The following is a 19385-nucleotide window of genomic DNA, read 5'->3' on the forward strand; positions in this document are numbered from 1 at the left end:
AGAACGGTGTAACAACTCTGAGCCATCTACATCTCCTCAAAGGAAAAGATTTCAAACTCACCCCATTTCCAATGTGTCCCTCGCCCTCTCTGCATACTTCTTCTACACTCTCCCTTCTTGGTCCTCACTTTCGCACTGACATCCTCATGGGCACTAAAAGACACTCTTGATCCTAAATCACCAAGCAACTCTGCCCACCATGCATATCCCATTCAATTTAGCAGAGTTCCTCATTCACAACGATTCCCTATTTATCAAACAATCTTTATGCTGTTCTCCTTCTGAGTCAAAGCATATATAATATGATAGGATATGATATGATATGATGTGATAAGTCATTTAAAACCCACCTGTGCACATGTGTTTCAAGGTGCGACAAGCCAAGGGAGGGTGCAGAGGGAGGACAAGACAAACAATCTTACTAGGCCTCATGTCATTCAGACCGTGCAAGTGCGGACTGCAAAGTTCAAGGGGAGGGGACGCGGGAAGTGCAAGGGGGAGGGAAAGGGGAAGTGCGGTCAGGACAGCATTGCTCTGAGTAAGTGCAGCCAGGGCAGCGCGGCTCTGGGTAAGTGCAAGGAGGTAGACTCAGAGTGTAACCAAGCAGCCAGTCAGCACAGCAGATAGGTAGGTCAGCGGGGGAGGGAATGCGAGAAAGCAGAGGAGAAAAGGAAGGTCTTGAGCTGTGTCTAGAACTTCAGGTGGTCCGGCACAGGTTTGAGCGGGGCAGGGAGGCCATTCCAGAGGGAGGCACCTGCAGAGGAAAGTGATCTACCCCCTACTCTCTGCAAGGAGAAGCATCTGACCCTCAGAGAGTTAGTGGCAGCAGAGCGAAGGGCTCGAGAAGGAAGGTAGTTAGGAAGAGAGTGTTGAATGTAGTGCAGGGCCAGGCTCCAGAAAGCCTTTTGGATGGTGCATAGGGTCTTGAACTTGATCCTTGCAGCCACCGGGAGACAGTGGAGAGATTTCAGGGCTGGAGAGATACGGTCCCTGAGCTTGAGGCCAAGGATAAGTCTTGCAGTCCTGTTCTGGATTAGTTGCAGAGGGCAGAGAGCAGATGCAGGCAGATTGAGAACAAGATGTTGCAATAGTCCAACCTACAGAGAACCAGGGCTTGGAGACAATGCGATTCTGGTGGAAAGTGACAAAAGGAAGAGTACCACTGAGTGGTTGGATCTGGTAATGGGCCTTCTTAAAAAGGTCAGTGATGTGAGGAGAGAAGGGGAGAGTGGAGTCAAAGATTACACCAAGGTTTTTTTGCCTCACTGGAAGGCGAAGGAAGAGGGCCCAAGTAAGGTGGCAATAGTGAGAGAGGGAAAGCGGGAGCAGGGATCCTGATGAGAAGGATCTCTGTCTTACTGGCATTTGGGCAGAGATCGTTGGAGGTGCACCAACCCTGAATCACCGATAGACAGTCAGGAATGAACAAGAGAGGGGAGAAGGCTGTAGGGAGCCTGAAAGAGAGCTGTGTGTCATCCGCATAACACTTAAAGTTGGAGCAGAAGGTAGAGGAGATCAGGTGGGCCAACGGGGCCAAGTAGAGAGGTGAGAGGTTAGAGCCCTGGGGAACACCACATGTGGAGAGGGAGGTGGTGGAGAGTAGGGACCCAATTGGACCTGGGACGGTCGGTCCAGGAGTAAAGAGGTAAGCTACTCCAGGGCCTGATCTGTGATGCCCAGGTTCCCACGGAGTCGATTGATCAGGATATGATATGATAGGTTATTTATAACGTGCTTAATACCCAGAGGTTTCTAAGCACGAACCCGGGGATCGAACCTGTGTGGCTCCGTGTTGTCTTGCTTCCAAGGTGAGCACATTGCCTCTGAGCTATCCTCCCAAGAGGTAGGAATGACCATGCCAAAAGCAGAGGAAAGATCAAGAAGGACGAGGACAGAGGGGTACTGGAATTGAGATTGGAGGGCAGGTCTTCACAGGTGTTCAAGAGAGCAGTTTCAGTTCCTCTGGCTGCTCTGAAGCCAGGCTGGTGGTCATAGAGACAGCCAACAGTTTCAGTGTGAAGAGTAAGCTGGGAGATGGCCAGCTTTTACGGAAGTTTGCCCAGGAAAGGAGTAATAGAGATCAGGCGATAGTTAGGCGGGCAGGTAAGATCTGCAGGTGGCTTTTTAAGGAGGGGATGCCCAAGGGAGTGTTTGAGGAGAGAGGGGAAAGCTCCAGTGGCGAAGGAGTGATTGCAGAAATCAGCCAAGGCTGGAGCAAGTGTTTCACAGTGGTCCTTGATTGGTCTGGAGGAGCAGGGGAGCACCTGTTTGGACGACGCTTTCATAGATCGGACTTGTCTAATGTCAGGTGTTATCACGTTACCCTGTTACCACCATTATCCCTCTAATACAGAAATCAGAGCAAATAAAGAATTCGCAATGCAGCTCAAACCTTCCTTGACAGGGCAAAGTTGTGGAAAAACTGTGAATTAAACAATTCCAAACTCACGTTGAGTTAAACTCCCTCCTGAATATATATGAATCAGGGATCAGACCTACGCACAGCAATGAGTCCTCACTCCTGGACATCAGGGTGCACGTACAAGACAATCCAGATGCATCACAAATGGTCCACCTGCTCTTGCTAAATTTGTCAGCAGCATTTGGCACTATTGATCACCACATCCTCACTGAGCATAAAAAGCTTGGTGCAAGGTATCAGGCATTGTGCTTGAATATGTCACACCCTTCTCCGAAAACAGATTTCAACGTGTCGAATCAGGCCTCCTAGAGGGCAGGGTCCCTCTTAGTTTTACTCTTCAAAGCTTGTGAGTGCACTGTGACCTCATTAGGAGTTTCTGCTTGAAGATTCAAACATATGCAATAGTCGACATGCACTTGGTTGCCCCCTTATGCCTCCTAATCTGTACCCCAGAGGCATCTCTGGGAAGGGTTTGCGGGGGCTAAAGCCCCAGGTCTTTTGGCTTTAGTCCCGGATAGAAGCTCAGGGGCTACAACCAAAAGGCCAGCTAGCCCCGAGTCCCGACAGTCTCGACAGTCCCGATAGCCACGTTTTTTTCCCAGACGTAGCAACACCCCTGCTGCACCCCAACACGACTCTACTACGTCACTTTCAGGTATGATCCAGGACTCCCTCAAAGCTATTCTTGGAATGATGAAAAACAGTAAACTAACCTTTAAAGGTGAAAAATCTCAAATTGGCAAGTCAGTGCTCCAGAATCCCCGGCCCTGCTTTTTCCAGCAGCCTAGCATAACAGGATCCACACCAATCCCTACAAAATCAGGGAGAAACCTTTTTGCCATATCTGACAACTCAAGCCTCATGCCCTACTTACTGAAACACCACCAAGCATCCTTAATCAGAGCCAGGAATCGGATATCAATCTCGATCAGGCCAACTCTCTATATATTTGCCACCCCCAAAATTTCACATACAAGCTCTCAAGTATCCAAAAAGGCTCCAATCAGCTCATTTGGCTTCCCCTTCACCTCATGTTTTAAATACAATCATCCTCCAAAAAAAGCAATCAATGGTCAAGGACCCTTATATTTCCAAGATGGCATTAAGAAATAGAGGCCAACTAGGAACCTTGGTAATTCAGATTCCTCCTTCTCCAAGTACTCACAGTCAGAATCTTAGGATGGGACATCGCAGCCTTGTGACCCAAAGGCCAAAGCTCTGGAAACCCTGATTTATGAATCTTCAAACTGCATAGCGCCTCCTGCTCTTCCAAAGACTTCTGAGGGCTCGTTTGCTCAGAGTTGAAATTCTTTCAAATCTCCGCTTTACCCTTCCCCCTCTCTTGTCCCCGCCACTGATCATCCATCTTGTCTTATTATTTTACACTGCGAAGTGAACCTTGCCAGCATGAGCACCCATGAAATCCCAATAGACAAATAAAGAAAAATGGTGCATCGGTAAATACAAATGCATCAATGATTCTTAACAAGAATTGGGTTGGTCCTTAGACTGCAAATGTTGCAGTTCCGTTTTAAATAGCAGGAACACTTGGAGAGATGGAGGGTTTGACACAACTACTGACTTTTTAAGCAGGACAGCCATGAAGTAATCCCTTTCAGCCAACAGTATCCTCTGTGTGCGGACACCGTTCTCTCAAAGTTCAGCTCAGCCTTCCCCTTGCTATCAGCCATGGCCATGCGCTGTGCCCCTGACCATTATAAATATGGGTCAAAGCCTGTGGCTGCCATGCCTTGTGGGTACTGCAAATGGGTCTTAGTCTGCAGCCATTCCCTGAGCATAGATGCTCAGCTCACAGTGCCCGCCATACACTGTTGGTACTACACACACAAGGCATGGCCCGTGTTGCCATGGCTCAAGGCACCATGCTCCAGATCAAAGTCCCCACAGCGTATGGCCACAGACCATGCCTTTTTGGAACGGCGCATATGGCAAGACGCGAGGCTGGTCCATGCTCCGTGCCTCAGCCTCCAGAGGTCACAGCACCAGCCTATGCCCTGTGGAACCAGGCTTTGGCCAGGGACCACTGCACCCTGGCCCACGATCTGCAGCCACTTCCCAAGCATTTCAACACTACCCTCTGCACCCATAAAGATTAGCATGCAGTCATGCCTAAGGCTGCGAGATGCTGAAGGCTATACTGTCACCATGCCCCTTGCCGAGAGATGCACAGACGTCAGGTGTGTGCATCAAGGGCAGTCTGCATGAATAGTATGACATCACTTTCCTTGTTGGCCTAAGATAAAGTATCCTTTAATATCTATGTAAGATAGAGTTAAGCAGTACAAGGCATTGACATTTGACCTACTGTAGGAACACATGTTCCAATGTTAATACTGTAACACCTACCCCAACAAAGTGCTTGTTTTATTGAAATTATTTTAAATAGTGGTGATGAAACTAATCTCTCAAAGGACATAGCTTGGGAAATCCTCATGTCACATGACCATGACTGGACCAATATCCACTGAGAGGCAGAGAAAATCTCCAGCGCATAAACACACATGCACGCGATTCTATTAATATGTATACATATTAAACAATAGTTAACATAGCAACAGCTCCACTACCATGTAGAGTATTAACACCACCGCCATGGCATTTACCAGGTTAAGCAATGCTGAAGCAGATTCCAGGGATGAAAGCAAATCCTGCATCTGGCCTCCGGGCAGCAAGGCCTTTTAAAGGCTGCCAAGGGGCGTCCAGACCCAACCAGCTCACGCAGCCAAATCTGACGGGGACACGCGTGCCGCTCGCCACAGTACACTAGTTAGGCTAATAAGGCAAAACAAGGCAATTCAACTGGGCACACTACCAACCCCCTTCTGCTAAAAGTCTCTGGCTCCTGTGTCCCCAGCTGTCCGGCACACCAGGAATCTAAGGACATCAGCGGCTCAGTGTTTTTGGCGTAGGGTTACAGAGCGTTCCTCCCAACCCCCAAATGCAGATCAGATCTCATCTCATTAACTAGAAAAGCCTAGGGTGTCTGCATGGCCTTAGTGCTCCATGTGTGGACAGAACATTTTACTGAGACATAGGGAGATATCATGATTGCCCAAGATCACACGGTGCTGGTGAAGTAGTGAAGCATGGATTCCACCAGTACAATGGGCAACATCAGCCCTAGTGCAGATCTGCTGAATTATTTGAAACACTGTGAAATAAATGTGTGGTCCCATTGCAGTTTCCAGTAGGAAGGTGCCAACTTCATACAAATAAAACCAATCAAAATGACCACAGACGGGCATCCATGCCAGCAGTCTCAGCAGTGAGGTAAACGCACACTGTGTCTGCAATACCTTTTCACGTGCATGAGGAATCTTAAACGTGTATTGGTGGGCATCGAGGGGAAGCGAGGACTAGCCTGGGGTACCTGTGGTGCCCGGCACTTTCAGTCCATCGCCTACCACAAGACATAAGTTCACAGAAGCACCTGGTTTGGAGTCAATGGTTTGTGTGCGCTGCTCAACGAAAATGGGCAGGGGCAACGTGCTCGCCTTGGAAGTAAGACAACATGGAGCAACACATGTTCGAGCCCTGGGTCCACGCTTAGAAACCTCTGGGTATTAAGAGTGTTATAAATAACCAATCGTATATATCAATGGATGCAACACACCTCTGAAGACCCAAGGATGTTTTGCATCAAACAAACGAAGGATCCCTCCTACTGTGCAAACCTGCTAAAAAAAACTGTGAACCAGGGGTCAGATTATCTAATGTTTGCACTGGTGCTAAAACTTGAGCACCTGCACTGATCACGACAATGTTTTGCTTGTTTAAGATGCACTTGAGCTAAAAGGTTTTGGCCTGATCCATAACAGAGAAATGGAACCGGGCGGGGGAGGCACAACCTGAAACAGGGTCAAAACTGAAGCCTGATGCGTGGACTATGTTTGCTTTGACACATCTTTCACATTGCAAAGGCTGAGCAAAATACTTTCTGGCCCTTAATGCTTATGTAATGGGTTTTTTAGTGTAAGGGGTTATTTATAACACGCTTAATACCCAGAGGTTTCTAAGCACGTACCCGGAGGTCGAACCTGTGTTGTTCAGCATTGTCTTGCTTCCAAGGCGAGCACGTTGCTGCTGAGCTATCTTCCCGAGACAAGAGAAAAAAAATGAGAAAAATCACTTTTTGTCCTCAACTTACTTCCCTTGGTTCCAAATGTTATGTGTCTAAGAGTATTTGGGGCAAGCACCAGTTGCTCTATTTCCCCCATCAGGCTGGCGGAAACAGGGGCAAAAACCCTTTGACTCGAATGCAAACATCTTTATGCATTATGGACAGGGCCAACCCTTGTTTGCTCCATTCCGCAGGCAGTACATATGGCGCTAAGAACATTTTTGGTTAGTTGTCAAACGCTATATAAACACCCCTACGAATTTTTCTTTTAACCAAAAAAGTGGACGCTCCATTGGTACAAGCCACTTTATAACAACACGTTTTTTGCAATTGACTACTTGTTTGCTCACAAAAAAAGTCTGTGTTGCTCACTCGAAAGAGTTCATTTCTTTCCACAGGTGCATAGTTGCTTGGGTACTGCAGGGCTTGACGCTGAATAATTTGTTGTGGCATATAAGCCTTCAACCAGCTCAAGCAACCGACACATCAAAATGGGGGCCATCCCTGCTGCAGTTGTGAGGTGAAGGAGATGGGAGGAAGTGTGGAGTTCTGGTCAAGACAGTCAGAGTGAATCAGTAGACCTGTGTCGTAATCTTGGCTCGACTTGACAATGTGTGACCCTGGCCAAACCACTTCACGTCAATTGCCTTGTCTGTCAACACTGCGTGGTTTTACAAAGACTCAATACAAAATGAGCATGGACTGATAAACCATCTCCAGAAGACACAGAGTTCTCTCTAAACTAAGTTATCATAGTCGGCCATAGCTGATTGCACGATGGCATGGTAGGAATAAAGCAACCTGCCTGAAATCAAAGGAATGACAATTGGGGATCAGGGAAGCCAGACCAAGAGGACTTCTTATTCTAAACCGCAGCCCCAAGGCTTACTAAAAGCATGAGCTTAGTCAGTTACACACTCCTTATTGTACCTGTTGCACTGGGTGCTATAGAGTTGTGTCCAAGGTCACACAGCGCGTTCAAATGATGGACACGGGATTCGAAGCAATGTCCCATAATCCTGAAGTCTGCCCCCTGGCCCAGATCTCAATGGCCAGCTACCCATGCTGTATCTAGAAGCCACAGCTGAACCTCTTTCCAGCGTTGGCCAAGTGGGAAACATTGTGGGCAACAGTCTACAAGAAATAACATATTTTGTTCGAATCACTAATGTTGACATCTTGTGTACAGTACACCTAGGACTTTGGTCATAAGCCAGAGGTAAAAAGAGCAGAGCCGTGATTATTTCTCCCGAGGGTCCCCCTGGGATATATATATTTTCGATGCTTCCCGCTGTGGGGCAACGCGTAGCAGAAGCACACACCTTACGCAGCCGCGTGCCAGGAAAACAGAACAATTTCCGAGCTAATGGGGGATTGATTGCCCTGTCCCATTAGTGGCAATCAGAATCCCCACCGTGCGCTCTGCCCGGGCCCCTGCATGCCACCGGGGTGCTGGAGGGAGACTCCTAGGGGGACGGGAGGTGGTAGTGGGGTGCAGGTGGTAACGGGGCTGCTGGCACCGGCCGCGTTGCCAGCGCATTAATAAACAGGCCGACTCTACCCGGCGCTTTGCGTCCTCAGAGACGGTGCTGCAATTTGCGTCTGTCAATAGTATATTAACCACTTGAGGGTTATAATGACATTTCACATATGGCAGGGTATTTTTAAAACGGATTTGCGAGCGAGGAATTGTATTAGAGTCAAAGTCAAGACTGTAAGGAGGCAGCCCGGGGAATAGTCTGACTGCAGGCATTACCTAGCACAGACGCTTGATTCCCTGCCACTGTTTGCAGTGCCCATTTTGTGCTGCTTTTTAGTTTTCAGATAGCTGAGGTTAAAATCAAGTACTTTGGGTTAGGCTGGACCTGCATACCAGTATCGGGGTCCCACAGAACCCACACGTCTTCCCTTCCTTTCCCACTCATTCCCTTTCTTGCTTGGAGTTCAGTTTAAAAGATAACCATTGTGCATACAATGGCTGTGACAAATCAAATTCCGGGGTACCAGTGGTCTAGGGGTGAATATCGGTTTCTAACCCATCAATCAGCCCCACACTTCTAATACATCAGGATGGATCCGAACAGATTGGATTAAACAAGCATACAGTTTAAATGATAAACCTCCTTGTCCAATTTTGGTGACACGGACAGAACGACAGGCTTATCTCTTCTAAAGGTCCTGGATCGTAGGTCATTTGCAACACAGCGAAAATACAATAATTACCCAGTGATAAGGAGTGTCCAGTTAAGGTTGTATACAAATATCTACTTTATTATGATCACAACAGGCAGTCTAATACCACTTCTAAATACAACCCACCCTGTAAAGGAATGCAGAGACCAGGCAGTTTCTAAGAGGGAAAAGGGAGGCACTCTGGACACTGACAGGAGGGTAGTCAGTATCGCTAATAACCATCATAGTTTGAAAAGGCTTCTAGGCTTCAGCAAAAAGAGAGAAAGGGTCTTAAAATGTCTCTAGGGGCCTTCTGGGAAAGACCAGGGGGACAGAACCACAATGTACTGCCTGATATAGTTCTTGGTGCTCAACGTCGTCGAGTCGGTGTCAGGGTGCTTTTCAGTTTTCTGCAACAGCGCTCAAGACGGAAGTCAGCGGTGCGTGCCAGCAACAAGTTGTTTTTGTCGAACAAAGCTTGGCGAACGGCTGACGGCTGCCTCTCACGGCGATTCAGGTCAGGGATCGTTCTCTCAGTGCTGATCAATTGTTATGAAGCACTGGTCGAAAAGTCTCGGGTTCATTCAGTGACTGCGGCTTGACAGCGTTCGCTCAAGGCTTCATGGCAGTCAACGCTGTGGGCAGTTGCGGACCAAAGAACTTGACTGGCTCAAGAATGTCCTTTAAAGCTGATGGCAGCAGGTTCTTGTTGTTGCATTTCTGCCTGCATCTTCAATTGGCTTGAGTTGTCCTTTAAGGCAGACGACCCAGAGCTAGGGAGTGTGTTGCAGGCGGCTGCCTTGTCCTTGGTTTTGGGTTCAGAGACCTTCCGGCACTCCCTGTCCAGGGAACTTGCTGCAGAGCCTAGAAAGGCATGCTGTGTGACTGCTGGGTACCGGTTCTGGAGCGGCTGAAGTGTACTCTGAGTTATCTTCTACCCTCTGTTCCCATAGAGAAGTTAAGCAGAGGAATATTGCTTCCCTCGTTGGATGTCCCTGGCCTTTTTTCATTGGCAGAAGATGTAAGGCAGACTGTACCTTCAGCCAGTGTCCAAGGATGAGTTCTTCTCCGTGTTTCAAGTGACACCTGGAGGTGATCTGCTTGAAAGAGGAGCTCCTCCCCTCTCTTAAAGCCAAGTGGGCCATAGTGATTGGGACAGGCTAAGCCTACCTTAGTGGATTAATCTTGAGGTCTCTACCAACAATATTCTGTTTGTGGGAGGTCATAGCCAGGGTGATTTGCAACAGAAAAAGGTAAGAGGTTCCTATAGGAACAAGGGGTGTCCCAGAACCAATATGGCTGAACCATTCTCTCAACAGAAAGAGTTTGGGGCTCACTCCCTTGTGATATTATGCCCCACCCATCTTCTTGTCTGCTGTAATCAAATAGTCTTCCTGGTTAATGGTTCTCCCTGTGTGGTTTCTTTTTAAAGCAGCAGATCTCTCGTGAAGATTCTGAATGACCAGACTCTCTGGCTTCTGCAAACCACATTCTTACATCTTAAGAATGGGGTCCCTTAGCAGGGATTGTCTACTGCAACAATAGACTCAGACATGTCAGTTCAGTGTCATTGATACTCAGGGGCGGGGGCTGGCTTCAGGTTTACACAGTTATATATGAAAGGTTTGTTAGGTTTCCTCTCTCCTTTGCTATCCTCTACAGCATGGGTGCACAACATACGGCCCGCCATGCCATTTTGTCCGGCCCGCGAGGCACAAAGACTTTCCTAATGGAGTGAGGCCCGCAAGCAGCATCGGCCGCCCTCCATTAGGAAAGTCTTTGTTGTCTTCCGGGCCGGACAAAACACTGGCCCTCATTGGCTAAGCACACACGCACCATGCAGCTCCTACGAGCCACGTAGTGCATGTGTGCTGCACCAACGGAGGGCCAGCACTACGGCTGGCATGGCCAGTAAGGCTTGATGCTGGAAGGCATTTCAGCCTTGCTTGCCACGCCAGCCGTAGTACCGCTCCACTTACCTCGCCAGCGTTCCAGCTAGCCTACCTTCCAGCACGTCCGGTAAGTGGTCTGTTTGTTTGTGTTTGTGTGTCGGGTCTGTTATGCTGTATGTTTGTGCTGTGTTTGGGGGGTGTCAGGTGTGCATGAATGTTTGTTTTTGTATGTTTGTGTTGTGTTTGTTGCGATGCGGGGGTGAGGGGGTGTCGGGTGTGCATGAATGTTTGTTTTTGATTGTTTGTGTTATGTTTGTTGCGATGCAGGGGTGTCGGGTGTGCATGAATGTTTGTTTTTGTATGTTTGTGTTGTGTTTGTTGCGATGCAGGGGTGGGGGGTTGTCGGGTGTGCATGAATGTTTGTTTCTGTATGTTTGTGTTGTGTATGTTGAGATGCGGGGTGGGGGGTGTCGGGTGTGCATGAATGTTTGTTTTTATATGTTTATGTTTTGTTTTTTGCCATGCGGGGGGAAGGGGTGTCGGGTCTGTATGGGTGTTTGTATTCGTATGTCTGTGCAGTGCATGTTGAGATGCGGGGGTGGGGGGTGTATCAGGTCTGTATGGGTTTTTGTATTTGTATGTCTGTGCAGTGTAGGTTGAGATGCTGTGGTGGAGGGGTTTGTGTCTGTATGGGTGCATAGTCTATTGGTGTATGCTTGTGAGTTTGTGTGCTGAGTTGCGGGATGGGGGTTCGTGTCGGTATGGGTGCATAGTGTATTGGTGTATGCTTGTGAGTTTGTGTGCTGAGTTGGGTGATGGGGTTCAGGTCGGAATGGGTGCATAGTGTATTGGTATATGCTTGTGAGTTGGTGTGCTGAGTTGGGGGATAGGGGGTTTGGGTCGGTATGGGTGCATAGTCTATTGGTGTATGCTTGTGAGTTTGTGTGCTGAGTTTGGGGATGGGGGTTCGGGTCGGTATGGGTGCATAGTGTATTGGTGTATGCTTGTGAGTTTGTGTGCTGAGTTGGGGGTTGGGGGTTTGGGTCTGTATGGGTGCATGGGGTGGGGGCCATGGGGCATAGTGTTTGGTTGGGAGTGTGAGCCATGGGGCATAGTGTTTGCTTGAGGGGTGGGGGTCATGGAGCATAGTGTTTGGTTGGTGAGTGGGGGCCATGGGGCATAGTGTATGGTTGAGGAGTGGGGACAATGGGGCATAGTGTTTGGTTGGGGGCCATGGAGTATAGTGTTTGGTTGGGGGCCATGGGGCATAGTGTTTGGTTGTGGAGTGGGGGCCATAAGGCATAGTGTTTGGTTGGGGGCCAGGGGGCATAGTGTTTGGTTGGGGTGTGGGGGCGATGAGGCAAAGTGTTTGGTTGAGGGTGGGGGCAATGGGGCATAGTGTTTGGTTGAGGAGTGGGGGCCATGGGCCATAGTGTTTGGTTGGGGGGAATGGGGCATAGTGTTTGGTTGGGGAGTGGGGGCCATAGGGCATAGTGTTTGGTTGGGGGCCAAGGGGCATAGTGTTTGTTTGGGCTGTGGGGGCCATGGGGCATAGTGTTTGGTTGAGGGGTGGGGGTCATGGGGCATAGTGTTTGCTTGAGGGTTGGGGTCATGGGGCATAGTGTTGGTTGGTGAGTGGGGGCCATGGGGGATAGTGTTTGGTTGGTGTGTGGGGGCTATGGGGGGTAGTGTTTGGTTGAGGGGGGTGCCATGGGGCATAGTGTTTGCTTGAGGGGTGGGGGCCATGGGGCATAGTGTTTGGTTGGTGGGTGGGGGCCATGGGGCATAATGTTTGGTTGAGGGTGGGAGCCATGGGGCATAGTGTTTGCTTGAGGGGTGGGGGCCATGGGCATAGTGTTTGGTTGGTGGGTGAGGGCCATGGGGCATAGTGTTTGGTTGGGGGTGGGAGCCATGGGGCATAGTGTTTGCTTGAGGGGTGGGGGCCATGGGGCATAGTCTTTGGTTGGGAGTGGGAGCCATGGGGCATAGTGTTTGCTTGAGGGGTGGGGGCCATGGGGCATAGTGTTTGCTTGACGGGTGGGGGCCATGGGGCATAGTGTTTGGTTGGGGGTGGGAGCCATGAGGCATAGTGTTTGCTTGAGGGGTGGGGGCCATGGGGCATAGTGTTTGGTTGGTGGGTGGGAGCCATGGGGCAGTGGGAGCCATGGGGCATAGTGTTTGCTTGAGGGGTGGGGGCCATGGGGCATAGTGTTCGGTTAGTGGGTGGGGCCATGGGGCATAGTGTCAGACCCCAAGCGAGAACCCAATAATAAAGCTAAAACAGGCACAGTTAGGAGATGTACATCCTTTGCTTTTTGTGGAAACCTGACTCCACAAAGGCCATACTCCTTTTGGGCAACCCAAACAGCAAAGTAAAGCAGTCCAAAATAACGGAAGGTCCCATCAAGGGTCAATAAAATATATATAATTCAACAGACGATATGCAATAACTAAATAGAAAGAAATTATAACAATAGAAAATGTGTAGTACAAAATGTAAGTTTGAAATACAAATAAAAATTGTTGCACCTCAAAAACCAATTCTTTTCCCATGTGTTTAATAAAAATTGGGGGTTGAAAAAGCCTCCTGTCATGCCAAGCCCCGCCGCGCCTACCGCCCCACCCACATTTACTTTTCAGCCCACTATAGCCATCATGTAAGGTACTTTCAGCCCTCTGTCAAAATCAGTTGTGTACCCCTGCTCTACAGCCAGACCCCATGGGGTACTGTTGAAGTACCATCTATTGTTTTGTTAATCACTGCCACCATCCACAGGGCTAACAAAGGAGCAGGGCAGTTCCATGTAGCCTGTGTCAGTTAATCAGTCCATCCACGTTGTTCCCCCTCCTTGGGTTGGCTTTATGCTCTCCTGTTCTGTCACATTCCAACTAAATATGACTGGGGCAGACTGTACCTGGAGGCTGTATCCATGCCAGAGTACACAGGTATTTGTGTTTGTTGTGGTGCAAGCTTAGGAGAATGTTTGTGGATTAGCCCCACACATGTTCCTGAGGCAGGTGTTACATCATCCATTTAATTAAAAATGTCAAAAAATCCTAGGCGAGCCCATGCCCATCATGTGGATAGTCCAATTCCTCCCAATGGCCTTAGATTATGATATTGTTTTGAGAGTTTGTTCAGAAGCATCTAAGTGAATATGTGCATCACATTTGCTTCTGATTGTGTCTTTGTTCGACGGCTGGGGCTTGAACCCTTCAATGATGGCCTCCAGAGGAGCTATGTGATGTGAACATGGTGGCAGGGATCATTCTTTGCATTATTTAGTCAATTTAATCATTGCTCTATGTATTACACTGAGATGTGCTTTTACCTATCTATTATTGATATCACACCAGAAGTATTGATATACCAGTGTATCTGGCAACAGTGCAGTCATGACATCACAACTCTATTGGTCTCAGCATTATAACACCAGAGTATTACAATTATCGTAGAGCAGGGGGTCTGCCATCTTCGCCTCTCTGGGTGTTTTGTTTTACCAACCCAGTCAGCCCTCACATCATAGTCAATGGTGAGGGATTATGGGAGTCCTAGTCCAACACATCTGGAGAGCCGCTGTTCACAGGTCCATGTCATAGACCAATTCTCCGATGAAATGTAAATTCAGAGAGATCTGCCCGCCCAATCGTGCTCACCACCAAGGTGAACATTTGTGGATAAGTTGATAGGTTGTTAAGATTTGGAAATAAAATATAGTAACTGTTGCCTTCAACGTGGTTGCTCTTGCGATCCTTGGCAATCAAGGGGTCATAGTAAAAGCCCGGAGCACTCTATGAATAGCTCCAGAGAGAGGCCATGTGGTTGGGTATCCAAAGCGGTTCTCAAGGAATGAAGACAAGGTGTAGAGGCGTCAGTCCTGCAGATCTTCTCAAAGCATCCCATACTCCCCTGTTGGTCGCTGGAGCTGCGGTGATGGTTGTGATCACGGGGTGTATCCCAACGCTAAACTGTTTTTTTTCTGTATTTTTTTTAAATTGTAGGTTTGGTAGGCCTACTTCCCAGGGAACTGCAATAGGAGGGGGCCAGGGTTCATTAAAATGAATGTGCATTCACAGAAAAACAAAAAACATGTCAACCGTAGAAAGATTGAATGTGAGAACTATTACTTATAGTTTTGTATATGGGGAGTGGGATAGCTCATTATTATCTGGCGGCATCACTTTACCTTAGTCCTTCAAAATCAGCCCGAGTCTTAGAATTCTGTGATGCCCCCGCTCCTCGGCCGCTGGATGTAGTGTGGTTTTGCATGGGTGTCATTTTAGAGGGGCGTGGGGGCAAGAGTGTTTGTCCCTCCAACTTTCGTGGCACACCACATTGTCCCCCTCATTTGGCAGGACCCCCTTTCCTTTAGATGTTATGCCCCCCCCCTACATTTTCAGCAAAGTTGCTCCACTGTCGTTTTTTGTATAGTTTCAGGTAGCTTTCCCTATATATATTTATTTATTTAGATTTATATAGCGCACAAACAGCCCAAGGGCATCGAGACGCTGTTACATGCGACAGGCTTAGTTACAGTGTGCGTCAGTGACGCTTTTTGGAGTCAATAAAAGTTAGTTACATGCATACATAAAGCATTTTGGCAAACAGTATATGTAACAGTGAGGAGTGTTATATGTATGATCTGCTCTGTGCTTATCATTTAACACTTCAATACTTCACAGCAAAATTCAGTGAGATGTTTTTTCATGATCGTAATAGATTGAACAGGGACGTGAAAGAGTCCTGTTTCCAGTTGCCTTCATAGGCTGCGCACCGCGAACAAGCACTCCTCTCTAAGCATGCTCCAGAGAGTGTGTGTAACTGGACACGAGGGCCATTGGTCATTCCCCAGAGAGTGGCGTGAAGAAGCCTGCATCTATCAGTGAGTAGGATTCACAGAAGCTGGAGGTCTTTGGATCAGGGAGTGAAGGATCCCATGCATCATTGGGTGGGTAGTATGTGCACGGAGGTTCTCGCCAGGGGGTGGATACTGACCTGGGACAGATCAGTATCCACCAGTGTATCTATCAGTGAGTAGGCTTCACAGAAGCTGGAGGTCTTTGGATCAGGGAGTGAAGGAGCCCATGCATCATTAGTTGGGTAGTATGCGCACAGAGGTTCTCATCAGGGGCTGGATACTGACCCGGGGCAGTGGGCATTCCTTGGAGAGTGGCGTGAAGAAGCTTGCATCTATCAGTGAGTAGGCTTCACAGAAGCTGGAGGTCTTTGGATCAGGGAGTGAAGGAGCCCATGCATCATTGGATGGGTAGTATGTTCACGGAGGTTCTCGCCACTGGGTGGATACTGACCTGGGACAGGGGGCATTCCTCTGAGAGTGGCGTGAAGAAGCTTGTATCTATCTGTGAGTAGGATTCACAGAAGCTGGAGGTCTTTGGATCGGGGAGTGAAGAAGCCCATGCATCATTGGGTGGGTAGTATTTGCACGGAGGTTCTCACCAGGGGCTGGATACTGACCTGGGGCAGTGGGCATTCCTTGGAGAGTGGCATGAAGAAGCTTGTATCTATCAGTGAGTAGGCTTCACAGAAGCTGGAGGTCTTTGGATCAGGGAGTGAAGGAGCCCATGCATCATTGGGTGGGTAGTATGTGCACGGAGGTTCTTGCCGGGGCTGGATATTGACCTGGGACAATGGGCATTCCTCTGAGAGTGGCGTGAAGAAGCCTGCATCTATCAGTGAGTAGGCTTCACAGAAGCTGGAGGTCTTTGGATCAGGGAGTGAAGGAGCCCATGCATCATTGGGTGGGTAGTATGTGCACGGAGGTTCTTGCCCGGGGCTGGATATTGACCTGGGACAATGGGCATTCCTCTGAGAGTGGCGTGAAAAAGCCTGCATCTATCAGTGAGTAGGCTTCACAGAAGCTGGAGGTCTTTGGATCAGGGAGTGAAGGAGCCCATGCATCATTGGGTGGGTAGTATGTGTACGGAGGTTCTTGCCCGGGGCTGGATATTGACCTGGGACAATGGGCATTCCTCTGAGAGTGGCGTGAAGAAGCCTGCATCTATCAGTGAGTAGGCTTCACAGAAGCTGGAGGTCTTTGGATCAGGGAGTGAAGGAGCCCATGCATCATTGGGTGGGTAGTATGTGCACGGAGGTTCTTGCCCCGGGCTGGATATTGACCTGGGACAATGGGCATTCCTCTGAGAGTGGCGTGAATAAGCCTGCATCTATCAGTGAGTAGGCTTCACAGAAGCTGGAGGTCTTTGGATCAGGGAGTGAAGGAGCCCATGCATCATTGGGTGGATAGTATGTGCACGGAGGTTCTTGCCCGGGGCTGGATATTGACCTGGGATGATGGGCATTCCTCTGAGAGTGGCGTGAAGAAGCCTGCATCTATCAGTGAGTAGGCTTCACAGAAGCTGGAGGTCTTTGGATCAGGGAGTGAAGGAGCCCATGCATCATTGGGTGGGTAGTATGTGCACGGAGGTTCTTGCCCGGGGCTGGATATTGAGCTGTGACAATGGGCATTCCTCTGAGAGTGGCGTGAAGAAGCCTGCATCTATCAGTGAGTAGGCTTCACAGAAGCTGGAGGTCTTTGGATCAGGGAGTGAAGGAGCCCATGCATCATTGGGTGGGTAGTATGTGCACGGAGGTTCTTGCCCGGGGTTGGATATTGACCTGGGACAATGGGCATTCCTCTGAGAGTGGCGTGAAGAAGCCTGCATCTATCAGTGAGTAGGCTTCACAGAAGCTGGAGGTCTTTGGATCGGGGAGTGAAGAAGCCCATGCATCATTGGGTGGGTAGTATTTGCACGGAGGTTCTCACCAGGGGCAGGATACTGACCTGGGGCAGTGGGCATTCCTTGGAGAGTGGCGTGAAGAAGCCTGCATCTATCAGTGAGTAGGCTTCACAGAAGCTGGAGGTCTTTGGATCAGGGAGTGAACGAGCCCATGCATCATTGGATGGGTACTATGTGCACGGAGGTTCTCGCCACGGGGTGGATACTGACCTGGGACAGTGGGCATTCTTTGGCGAGTGTGCTCTGGTTCATCTCTTTGAGGAGCTCCCTTAAGGCGTTGCGGACCGTGGCATGGTTCCACTGCTCCGCTGGCAGGTCCTCCAATTTGGAACAACTATAAAAAAGAAAAAAACAGAATAACACAGCCGCAGATATTTTGTAAATCTAACTATCTCCCGTACAACTTCTCTACGGCCTCTCTGACTACCACCATACTAGGATGCTTCAAAAGAGAAAGGCGGTGGAGCTTAAACGGTTTATGCAATACAGATAAGGGCAGCGAGAGAAGAGGTTAACCGAGAGGGGTGTGAGAGTGGCATGTGAAGTACCGTGTAGCAACCTTTGTGGGTTATCGCCTATTTCTCTAGCGGCCAAACCATAATTGGTGAAGGAGTGGATATCTCATTACTTCATAGGACCCCATCGAGTCAATGAAAGATGGTGCATTCCCCAAGCTATGCGTTTAATACAGTTCTGTCCCAGTGCACATAGACTGAAAATCTCTATCCAAATTATCACTACACTAACTACACATAAAAAATAAATATATATTCAGTGTTTATCATTTAATGTTGGCAATTAAGGTCCCAATTATAGAGCACAGGGAAACTGGGGCACAGCGAGATAAATCACATTTTCCAGTACCTCTAAATATGGTCAGGTAGGGAAGCTGGGAGTAGACCTCCCGTGTGCCCAGTATCACTGTTGCGCTGAGCACGCAATACCAATTCCTTGCTCATAACATGGAAGTTGTGAGTAGCACACCTTCTCTGGCAGTGGGAGGGACGCTGGAGGACACCCACCTCTGTAATTGGATTTTCAAGGTTACCACGTGGTAGACGTCCTGCAGCATGTCAGCCACCGTGGCATCGGCGGCGTCCGTCACGTAGCTGAGAGGCATTGGGTTCCACCGGCCGACCTTGATGATCCCTGTGCAGAAATGAAAAGATGACGTCACCTGTGGGTGGAGTCAGCGGCTGAGCAATGTCAATTACGTGCAATGGCGGCATGCATTAATGGCGGCAGTCTCCGCTCCATTTTCCCTACCTTCCTTTCAAGGCAGAACACTGTGCAAGTGGAACTCTTCCTAGGCACTCTGCTACCTACTGATTATCCATAAAGGACTGCCAGCACCCAATGTGACGCAATTGAAAATGAGCCTGAATTCCGGGCATGAGGTTCAGGAGCCATTAGTAAGTCAGACATTGTGCTGGAGACTAGGGCCCTTTACCTGTAAAAGAGATCCTCCCATTTTTCTAAGAGGGGGAAATTGCAGAGGCGAGAGGGGTTTCCCTCTAGACCTAAATCTTCTTTTGGTGGAGTGCAGCCAAATTGGATCACTATAGGTAGAGTCGGTGGGGCTGCCTGTGGCAAGTAGTTTGGAAATTAGGAGAAATGTGGGCTCTAGGATAGAACACTCCTGTGCTGAGCTTGGCATTTGATCTGATGGTCTTTATTGTTCTGTGGAAGGTCACAGGCGGGAAGAGGTGAACCCAACACCGCTGCTAAGGAAATAGTAGGAGTTCCTGGTCACCATGCAGCAAAAACATTTCATTGGATCTCGTGACTACAAAAATGTACACGCTGAATGCAGTGTGTGAAGATGCGTTTCTTTAATATACATAAAGTAAACACATGGTCTAAAAAGTGGTCAGTCGACATGTGTTTCGAACCCAAAGTTTCCTTCTCAAGGCAGGTTAAGTAATGTAGATCGGGGGTGGGGGGGTTAAGGATTAAGTTTAGTTCTCTCACTCGTTTGCAGTATTTCTGACAAACGTTT

At 48.8% G+C, this 19385-nt stretch overlaps 1 protein-coding gene across 3 annotated transcripts in view; it reads right to left on the reverse strand.

The window, feature by feature from the left end:
• The window catches only part of SATB2 (SATB homeobox 2), a 444828-nt gene that overhangs the window by 262960 nt on the left and 162483 nt on the right, over positions 1 to 19385 (reverse strand). For all 3 annotated transcript variants that reach the window (XM_069615807.1, XM_069615806.1, XM_069615805.1), the window contains exons 4-5: positions 18409 to 18535; positions 17597 to 17720 (exon numbers count right to left, since the gene is read on the reverse strand). In XM_069615807.1, the coding sequence (XP_069471908.1) occupies positions 17597 to 17720; positions 18409 to 18535 (251 nt within the window). The remainder of the gene's footprint in view (positions 1 to 17596; positions 17721 to 18408; positions 18536 to 19385) is intronic.

Source organism: Ambystoma mexicanum, chromosome 9 (assembly GCF_040938575.1).
Source record: "Ambystoma mexicanum isolate Mex_15411 chromosome 9, UKY_AmexF1_1, whole genome shotgun sequence".
NCBI classification, from domain to species: domain Eukaryota; kingdom Metazoa; phylum Chordata; class Amphibia; order Caudata; family Ambystomatidae; genus Ambystoma; species Ambystoma mexicanum.